General features: G+C 40.6%; 1 protein-coding gene across 1 annotated transcript; it reads left to right on the forward strand.

The window, feature by feature from the left end:
• Positions 1-633: 633 nt before the first annotated feature.
• Positions 634-10,185, forward strand: LOC4349021 (mediator of RNA polymerase II transcription subunit 16). The gene is made up of 16 exons (XM_015758340.3): positions 634-1,316; positions 2,003-2,071; positions 2,254-2,342; positions 2,513-2,625; positions 2,810-2,911; positions 3,363-3,450; positions 3,549-4,148; positions 4,553-5,171; positions 5,256-5,335; positions 5,961-6,043; positions 6,583-6,819; positions 7,268-7,445; positions 7,601-8,115; positions 8,527-8,703; positions 9,172-9,555; positions 9,672-10,185. Exons 1-16 carry the CDS (start codon positions 892-894, stop codon positions 9,816-9,818), a joined length of 3,906 nt encoding a protein of 1,301 aa, XP_015613826.1. The 5' UTR covers positions 634-891; the 3' UTR covers positions 9,819-10,185.
• Positions 10,186-10,590: the final 405 nt, after the last annotated feature.

Genomic DNA, 10,590 nt, shown 5'->3' on the forward strand with positions numbered 1-10,590 from the left:
TTCAATGAAATTCGTGTATCCAATTTTAAATAGACAGACAACACTCTTTATTTCGTTACAAGTTAGTACATCTAGGTACTATACAAGAGTAATATTGGAGTGTGTAAAAAACTGCCGTAGATTTTTTAAGTGTAAAACTTCGAGATTAAATTATATTATAATTGAAGTATAGTTGTACTGTAACTGTATTGTAACTACGGTATAACTTATATAAAACATGTATTTAACCGTGGTTTGGCTGACTAGCACCGAGATCTTGCACATAACATGTATGATATTTTTGTAGCAATGTTATCTCTTGAATGTACAAATCTCCAGTAACCCGATGACCATAAATCTGAAAGTTTTGAGAGAAAAAGGGTGTGTTTAGTTCACGCTAAAATTAGAAGTTTGGTTGAAATTGAAACGATGTGACAGAAAAGTTAGAAGTTTGTATGTGTAGGAAAGTTTTGATGCGATGGAAAGTTAAAAATTTTTTTAAAAAAGTTTGGAACTAAACTCCACGGAACTTGCAAAAGTTTTCTAGCAATTTCGATCCAAAATTCAACGGAATTCGTACATACCCAGAGCTCACCACTCCCGAAACGCCACCAAAAGACCAAACCCACTCGTTTCCCCTCCCCCCCTCCCTCTGACTCTCTCCCCGTCGTCGTCATCGTCATCGTCGTTCGTCGTCGTCGTCTCCCCTTTCCACGGCCGCATCCCATTCCCCACCCAACCTGAAAGCGACGCCGCCGCAGCGCACACGCAGGAGGCAGCAGCAAAGCGAGGAGGGGAGGAAACCCTCCCCCCGCGACAGCAACGGGCGGTCGCTTCCAGTGACCTAAGCCTCCCCCTCCCCCCCTCGCGCGCGCTTCCCTCCCCTTCGCCTTTTTGTCTCCTCCGCCCCTTATGACCTCTTCCTCCGCCCCAAACCCTAGCCCCCTCGTCCCCACCCCCACCCCCTCTCCCCCCACCGCCAACGCCGCCGCCGCCGCCGCCGGAGCCGTGCCCGTCTCCTCGCCGACGCCGCCGCCCAAGGATCAGCAGCAGGAGGGCCAGGGGGGTGGAGGAGGAGTGGGGGATGGGGGTGGAGTGGAGGAGGTGGGCGTAGGGGGAGGCGAGGCCATGGAGGTGGATGGTGGCGCGGGAGGTGGTGGTGGGGGGGTTGGGGATGTGGAGGGGGGTGGGGGTGGTGGTGGTGCGGGGGGAGGAGGAGGTGGAGGTGGAGGTGGGCAGCAGGCGTCGCCGGCGACCGTGTTCCGGATCCGGCTCAAGCAGCCGCCCTCGAGCCTCCGCCACAAGATGCGCGTGCCCGAGCTCTGCAGGAACTTCAGGTGCGTTTCGAGATTAGTTGTGGTTTTTTTGGGGGTGTTTTTTCTTTCTGGGATTTAAATATGTTGGGGGAAGCTTAGGTGTGATGAATTTAAACCCTGATCTGTTTCAGCTTATTCATCGATTTATTGAAATGGTTTTTTTCCCCCCGAAAGAAATTTTCCTCTACTGTATTGCTTAGACCACTTGTTTTAAGCTATTTGTTAAGTTTGTCTCTCAAAATATCTAATTTATCCCTATAATATATCCATGACAATAATCCACTCAATAATCTAAATCAAACGATCTGGGTTTACTTTTTTTTTCCTCTTCAAATTTGGGTGGCGTTTCAATGATTGGGATGAACAATCTAGTGACTCAAACTTGCAGAAGCATTAGCGTGGGCATGGAATTGTGATTGCTTTGAATGATTGTATCCTGTGCAGGCTTCTACTATACTAGATCAAATACAGTTATAACATGTAGTGTCATTATTTCACATAACTAAGTTTAGTCAGGTCAAACTGGTTACTTTGTTCACCAGTTAGAAAATACCGAACGTGATAACTCCATTTTTAAAATCCACATTATTTTTTTTTGTTTAAAACTGCTTTGATCTTGTAGGATGAGGTTGCCTTGTCTGCTTTAGCCTACACTATATCGGGAACAACTAGTAACTATCTTATCTATGGTTTTTTTTTTATTGCAGTGCAGTTGCTTGGTGCGGGAAGCTCAATGCAATTGCATGCGCATCAGAGACTTGTGCACGCATACCAAGGTATACATTTTTCCATCCTTTCCCTGAAAATTTACTTTCCTCTGACCTTTAGTTATCCATAAATAAGTTTGTTCTGTTAGCTTGTCTTAGTGGGATATTCAACCATTTGGTAGAATTGTTTGCTTACAGTTTCTGGTTATGAAGGTTTCTTTGCCGTAAAACGATCTAATGTATATTTTCAGCTCTAATTCAAGCCCACCATTTTGGATTCCCATACACATTCTAAATCCAGAGAGACCAACAGAATGTTCTGTTTTCAATGTGAAAGCAGGTAATCCATGGCTAAATCTCAATTGTTTTGGTAATGTGATTACGTTATGCATGTGCAAATCACTGTCCATTGGGCATTTTATAGTCAGGTGAAGGGTGAGATTCAAACTCACTTTTGTTTATATACGAGTTTTTCTACCTCCAATCCTAACTCACTGTAATTTTGAACAGATTCTCCACGCGACTTTGTTCAATTCATTGAATGGTCTCCTCGATCATGCCCTCGTGCATTACTGGTGGCAAATTTTCATGGAAGGATTACTATATGGACACAGCCAACTAAGGTACATCTCTACCTTAAGCAAATTTCGGTATGCATATCATTTTTTTTTGTTAGTAGTACCATTGAACTTACTTTGTTAATTTGCGAAACACTCAGGATTTTCTTTTTTCATTTCAAGTCTATATACATATCATGCTGTTTTGTGTTTTTTCTCTAATACTTGTTTCTTTCTTGATATGGTGAAGGGTCCTACTAATCTTGTACGTGATGCCAGTTCCTGGCAATGTGAACACGAATGGCGTCAAGATCTTTCGGTGGTGACTAAGTGGTTGTCAGGAATTTCTCCGGTTTGTTGCCAATTTGCAAACTTACAGTCTGCTTCTCTTGTTTTTGATAATTAGCACTTTACACTTGGAATGCAAATATGCAATACGATTGACCCAGCAGTTTATACAGTCCGCTTCACAATTTAACATTCGAGATTTATATACTTTTCAGTGTCAATTGTTAATCATTATTTTTTTAAAATATAATATTTTATAAAGCAGTGACAATAGACTTGAGTTTAAACTGTTCTAAGATTTTTTCACTGGACATTTATCATAAACAATTGCAACAATTAGGTAAAAAAGATTCTGGCTCAGTTTATGTCTGAGTAAGTACTTTGATCTATTTCAAATGACACTACCTGTGTTTGATTACCCTTTTGGCCTGAAATAAGTGGATCTTAGAATCGAAGGAATATAATTACTAAGCTGTTGCCACGGCTAAATTTGTTTTGTTTCTTTGACTTTGCAGTATAGATGGCTTCCTGCAAACTCTAGTACTTCATCAAACTTGAAAACCTTTGAGGAAAAGTTCCTTACCCAGCAGCCTCAAAGTTCGGGTTGGTTAAACACATATATTACTGAGCATATATTTTTTTTGGAGGAGAAAGCAAGCATGCTTCTTTACGCTACTCTGACATATTGCTGTTTACTGCAGCTGGGTGGCCAAACATTCTATGTGTCTGTTCAGTTTTTTCATCGGGTTCTGTTCAGCTTCATTGGTCACAATGGCCTTCTCAAAACTCAGCACAACCTAGATGGTTTTCTACTAGCAAAGGGCTTTTAGGAGCAGGGCCAAGCGGCATAATGGCTGCTGATGCTATTATTACTGAAACTGGAGCATTACATGTTGCTGGTGTTCCCCTTGTTAATCCATCTACTGTAGTGGTTTGGGAGGTGATGCCAGGCCTTGGCAATGGTATTCAGGCAACTGCAAAGATAAATGCAACAAGCTCTCTTCCTCCATCACTAAATCCCCCACTCTGGGCTGGTTTTGCTCCACTTGCATCTTACCTCTTCTCTTTGCAAGACTACCTTGTTTCCGAGGGCGCACAGACAAAAAAACAGGCACAGGTAGATAATGAGACCACTGAGGTAGCATCGATCCATTGTTGTCCAGTTTCCAACTTTTCAGCTTACGTCAGTCCTGAAGCTGCTGCCCAGTCAGCCACTACCACAACATGGGGATCTGGGGTTACCTCAGTTGCTTTTGATCCCACTCGAGGGGGATCAGTTATTACAGTTGTAATAGTTGAAGGTGCGTATATGACACCTGGGAAATGAATTAGTATGATGCAATTGTCACATCTCACTATGACTATTTGTTTCTGATGAATGGCATGAACATCAATGCCATTCATAATCACCACACTAATCCTATGATCATCCAACAGCTTTAATAGTAGGAGAGTTAATCTAACTATGTATGTCCAGAGCATGCTTATACATGTTTTAGCTCCCTTTAGTTGCTTTTGTTGTTTCTTTGATTTGCTCTGGTAGCTTGTGCCATGGTAATAAAAGTTCTTGTCTGTAAATGCTATATGCATATTCTTTTAAGGACTTTTGGGGTCTCTGAAATTTATTAAGTGAATCGGTTGATCTTAGGCTCTTGGCTAATGCTTATTTATTTTTTCTGACAATTGTTAAACCACATACTTCCAGGGCAGTACATGTCTCCTTATGATCCTGATGAAGGACCTTCCATCACTGGATGGAGAGTCCAGTGCTGGGAATCTTCAGTCCAACCTGTTGTTCTTCATCCAATATTTGGAAGCCCTGCAAACTTTGGTGGACAGCCACCTACACAGACTGTTTGGTCCACAAGAGTTAACAAAAGCATCCCACCATCTGAGGACCTTAAGAACCCTCAATCATATGTTCCAATGCCAACAACTTCAGATGAGCGGAGTTCTTCTGAGTGCAGTGTTGACAGGGCGAACCGACTTAGCTTTGACCCTTATGATCTTCCAAATGATGTCAGACAATTGGCCCAAATAGTTTATTCTGCTCATGGTGGTGAGGTTGCAGTTGCATTCCTGCGTGGAGGTGTGCACATTTTTTCAGGTCCAAACTTTGAACAGGTTGATAGCTATCATGTCAATGTTGGCTCAGCAATTGCTCCACCAGCCTTCTCCTCCAGTGGTTGTTGCTTGGCATCAGTATGGCATGACACACTCAAAGATCGAACCATACTAAAGATAATACGTGTGCTTCCTCCTGCAATTCTTAATGCTCAGACAAAGGTTAGCTCAGCTGTTTGGGAACGAGCAATAGCAGATAGGTATCCACCCAAGTTAACAGAGGTTGATTGAAATGATTTATTTGTTGAAAATGTTTTTTTTTATAACTGCGATCTTTTTAGCAGATTTTGGTGGAGTCTATTGGCTGGTGTGGATTGGTGGGATGCTGTTGGCTGCACACAAAGTGCTGCTGAAGATGGTATTGGTAAGGATGCTTATGCAGATGCAATTTAAAATTTGTGTATAGTATTTGCATTTCAATTGTGTTCTAGCTGTCCACACAATTAGAAAAGTAGGGATTATCTGCTACACGGTAGAATTTCCACAACTGTCACTCAACCTCTTAAAGTATATACTTCCTCCGTTTCATAATGTAAGTCATTCTAGCTTTTTCCACATTCATATTGATGTTAATGAATCTAGATAGATATATATGTCTAGATTCATTAACATCAATATGAATGTGGAAAATGTTAGAATGACTTACATTGTGAAACGGAGGGAGTAATTAAGAACAGTGTAACCAAGCAAATCTCTGTTTGGTTGTTTATAATGTTAAGACTTTAGAGCTGATTGCACATTTATGCTCCCAATTTGAAAGCATTGTGCATCTGCAGTATGATGAATTGTGTTTTGCTTCATTTTTCCCATTTGGATGTCTCAATATGTTAACATTATTTCCTGGTGTGAGTTGCAATACATCTTTTTAAGCTGATACAGAACTTTTCAGTAAGTTTCATCATTTTCTACATATGGTTGGTTAACTATTTCAGCACCTGTAACATTTATATTTGTCCATGATAAACTAAATCTCTTGCTTTTCCTTCCAGTCTCACTGAACAGTGTGATAGCTTTGCTGGACGCGGACTTCCATTGTCTTCCAACTATACAACAGAGGCAACAACACTGTCCTGTAAGTGTGCTGTGCTTTTAGTACATTATGTGCAGTTTTAAGCACAGGCCTTCAATTTTTCATCATCTACTGCCTACTGCCATTACTATGTGACATGCATGTCACAATATCTTTTTGGGTTCTTAAAGATTGTACATTCACCAATCACCAGTCTTTATTCCACCAGTAGTTGAAAGGGGGATACGAATCAAAATATAATCAAGATGACTTTTTTCCTTTTCTTTCCTGGACATAGTTTTTTAGTATTCTTGTGACAAGTCACTAGCACTGCTTTGCAGTTCTGAATGAACATTTTAGCATGAAGCTTGCCAAACTTTTCTATGAACATAAATTATATCTCTGGATGTATTGGTCAGAGACCATTTACGGTAGTATGTAGTTTGCTACTTTATTCATAATGCAATATATTGTAATTTGTGAGTTGGACAAGATTTGTTTTTCTAATTGTGTGTTTACCTTTTACTTCAGATTTTGAGGACTTGAAGTTGCAAGGCTATTGCTTTCTTCTGTTACTGATTAGTCTATTTTACTTATTGCAGAATCTTGATAGGATAAAGTGTAGATTGTTGGAAGGAACAAATGCTCAAGATGTCAGAGCACTTGTGTTGGACATGCAAGCAAGATTGCTTCTGGATATGCTTGGCAAGGGAATTGAGTCTGCCCTGATAAATCCATCAACTCTGCTACCTGAACCGTGGCAAGCTTCCAGTGACATGTTATCTAGCATTGGGCCTGACAAAATGACTGTTGACCCAGCTCTACTTTTAAGCATCCAGGTATACTGTGTTTCATGTTCTTTTGATTTCCTGGTCCACAGTTTCAGTTCAATTTGCTAATCTCGTTTTCCTTTTTTTGGCTATAGACTTAATATGGGCAAATGATGTTGCAAACCTTTTTGAATGATAAGCTATTTGTAAACCACAACCTATTCATGCATGAGGATGAGGCATGATATGCCACAGATTAACCATGCCATGTATGGAATTTACAGTATTTACAGCAGTATTTTGCTGTTTTTATGTTCCAAACCGACTACGATTCAAACAGCCTCCAGATAGCTTTCATCATAAGCTTTGCTCCTAGGTGTGCAGGAATTATGCTCAGCCCATCAACTGCCTCCAATGCCTTAGCAATTTGTGCACACATTTCAGCATAAGCGGTCTGCATATGAACTTTCATGTTACTATTTTGTGGATTTAATTTTTTTTTGAACATGGACTGCAGGGGTACGTTGATGCTGTTCTAGATTTAGCGTCACATTTTATCACACGCTTGCGACGCTATGCGAGCTTCTGCCGAACTTTGGCTAGCCATGCAGTTGGAGCATCTTCTGGTTCAGGCAATTCTAGGAATATGGTTACAAGTCCAACCAACAGTTCTCCTTCACCTTCAACTAACCAAGGTTAATTTTGATTCCGTCTATCTTGCTAAAGCTTGTGCTTTTTTTTTTGGTGCTAAATAAAACCACCTATGAATTATTTGTTTCTTTATTTAATTTTTTGGAAAATGACAAGTTGCTGGCACATTTCAAACTTAGCAATGATGCTAATGTTTCAGGTAATCAAGGTGGAGTAGCGTCTACAACAGGGAGCTCACAAATGCAAGAGTGGGTCCAAGGTGCCATTGCTAAGATTAGTAACAATACTGATGGTGCTGCAAATGCTGCACCAAATCCAATTAGCGGGAGGTCATCATTCATGCCTATTAGCATAAATACGGGAACATTCCCTGGCACACCAGCTGTTAGACTTATTGGGGACTGCCATTTCCTTCATAGATTATGTCAGCTGTTGCTATTTTGTTTGCTTTTTCGGAGAAGGCAATCTCCAAGGATACCTGCAAATGCACAAAAAAGTTCTGATTCTAGCATGCAGAAACAACACTTGATGAACAGTAAGACAGAGGATAATACTTTGGCAGTCAGATCTGGTCTAGGTGCTGCCAAATTGGAAGATGGCACAACTTCACGTGGACAGATGGTTGGAGCAAAGGGTGCTGAAGAAAATCCAGTGGGCAACAAATCTGCTAGGATAGGTTCTGGCAATGCTGGCCAAGGTTATACTTCAGACGAGGTAACAAACAAATAACCCATAAATATGGATTTTCTCAGCCTGAATTGTTCAATAAGAAAACTTTTTTCAATCTGAAAATAGTGATAGTTATACATATAACAGTATTTTTGTATGTGCGCTTCGACATCAATATCTAGCCTGTATTGTTTCTGAATCAACATTTAGATTAGAGCTGTTATATAGTGTGGTTATATGTCTGCATATCATATATCATGTGTGTGTCTAAATTGTTTGCAAGTGCCATATGATTAAGGGTAATTAGACATGATTGGATAATTTACCTAGTATAATCTTTGATCGGTGATTTGCCCGACATGTTTCTCCCGATTTTATTAGTTGCCTTTCTGAAAGTATTATTTGTGTAGCACTGTAATACATCTAGTTTCTGAATTATTTGTTTCATGCTTGCAGGTGAAAGTCCTTTTTCTCATATTAGTTGACCTATGTAAACGGACTGCAACCTTGCAACATCCGTTGCCTTCTTCTCAGGTTGGTTCGAGCAATATTATTATAAGGCTGCATTACATCGATGGCAATTACACTGTGCTCCCTGAGGTAGTGGAAGCATCTCTTGGCCCTCATATGCAGGTACAATACAGATTTATTGTGGAAGTTTATTTCTGTATTCTCTGTGTACTCATTAGAGCATTCAATGTTCTCTTCTCAGCAATACATTATAGTAATTCTCAATTGTGTTGGAGAAATAGAGATATAGTATTTTGCAAGTTCTACTCTACTTACCTGGGTTAACGATGGATTGATCCAGCAAAAGAATATTGTTGTCCAAGTTAATTATGGAAATTTTCATTTATACAAGCACACGTGCATAATTGGTTTTTATGATTTCTTTTGTTCATACGTTCTCCATCTGCCTATATAATTTATTACTCATGGCCTCAGCGCCCTCTTGTCACCATTTAGGAGTTCTCATTTTCATCAGCATGTACATCTTTGGTAAGAGTAGTGAGCATGTACATGTCCAACAAGAGCTGTGTACACGCATTTCTGTCGAGAATTTATACCAATGTTGCCCATTTGTTCCAATATTTATTGCAGAATATGCCTCGTCCACGTGGAGCTGATGCTGCTGGCCTTCTACTTCGAGAATTAGAACTGCAGCCCCCTGCTGAAGAATGGCATAGACGCAACATGTTTGGTGGGCCATGGTCAGAACCAGATGATCTTGGTCCATTGGATAATACGCGACAGCTAAAAATCAATGGCTCTACCAATCGCCACTTATCGGACATGGAAGAGGATGGCGACAGCTCCTTTGGGATTCAAAATCTTTGGCCAAGAAAGCGCCGGTTGTCTGAAAGAGATGCAGCATTTGGTCTGAAAACATCCGTGGGGCTGGGATCTTTTCTAGGTGTGATGGGTTCTCGGAGAGATGTTATTACAGCTGTGTGGAAAACAGGCCTCGAAGGTGAATGGTACAAGGTAAGCATACTTGATAGTAGTAGTCTCTAACTTCAGTATTCTTTCAGAATTAATTATCGACGCACTCTATCCAATTCACCATTTGCCGTGACACCGAGACATGCTATCTTTTGCAGTGCATACGATGTTTGAGGCAAACCTGTGCATTTGCTCAGCCTGGTGCTCTAGCTCCGAACACGTCGAATGAGCTTGAGGCATGGTGGATCAGCCGATGGACCCATGCTTGCCCAATGTGCGGTGGGACATGGGTGAAAGTCGTTTGAATTTGACGCCTCCGGGCGACACCTTCACCGTACTAACCACTCTGCCAATAGCTTTCTCGGCCAAATCTGTGTAGGCGCCATCGGTTTTTGGACAATTTTGTATCTAACTTTAGATTGTTTGGTCTCAGGCCCTCCCTGGTATGGTATCATAGTTTACCTGCAGCAGTCAGAGCAGATTGCACCAGCAGCTGTGTAAAACGGTAGGAAAAAACAGGATTAGGACATGCCCAAACACTGTCAGAGTCAGCAGTTGTGTTGTGCGATCCTTTTGTACATAAATGTAGTGTACTAATTTGCAACATTGGAAAAGAAACTCCGTTAGATACTGCTTGATGTCAATAATATTTGCTGGTGATTGAAAAGACCATGTATGTAATAGCATGTTCAATTGGGTGTTTCTCTCATAAGCTATGCTATGTTCAACTTGTGGCTTTAGATCATCGTTCAACGTGGTCGACAAAATAAAGACGAAATTTGAATTTCTGTTCGAATCTTTTCGAAGGGTAGAAAGTATTCAAACTGCGCTTGGTTCTGATATTTACAGAGCTACCTGTAATACTGTCATCCTAGAACACTTGCAAAAATTTACAAGTGCTTAAAAATATTATCGAGTGTACAGAATTTGCTTAAACTTAACAAAATATATTCTCGAAATATACACACTACAAAATTTGCTAAAAATTGGGAAGTATCAGCGGTGTGGTGGTCTAATATTTAAATCTTATACCCACGAATATTATGTACGCGTAATTTGGTTTTCAATATAAATATC

This window comes from Oryza sativa, chromosome 10 (genome assembly GCF_034140825.1).
Source record: "Oryza sativa Japonica Group chromosome 10, ASM3414082v1".
Classification (NCBI taxonomy): domain Eukaryota; kingdom Viridiplantae; phylum Streptophyta; class Magnoliopsida; order Poales; family Poaceae; genus Oryza; species Oryza sativa.

What these genes read in the sequence shown, in the direction of transcription:
- LOC4349021 (XM_015758340.3), top strand. Translation starts at nt 892, where the DNA reads ATGACCTCTTCCTCCGCCCCAAACCCTAGCCCCCTCGTCCCCACCCCC. An exon ending in TACAGTTGTAATAGTTGAAG is followed by an intron (nt 4,149 to 4,552) that starts GTGCGTATATGA and finishes ACATACTTCCAG; the next exon opens with GGCAGTACATGTCTCCTTAT. An exon ending in CTCTACTTTTAAGCATCCAG is followed by an intron (nt 6,820 to 7,267) that starts GTATACTGTGTT and finishes CATGGACTGCAG; the next exon opens with GGGTACGTTGATGCTGTTCT.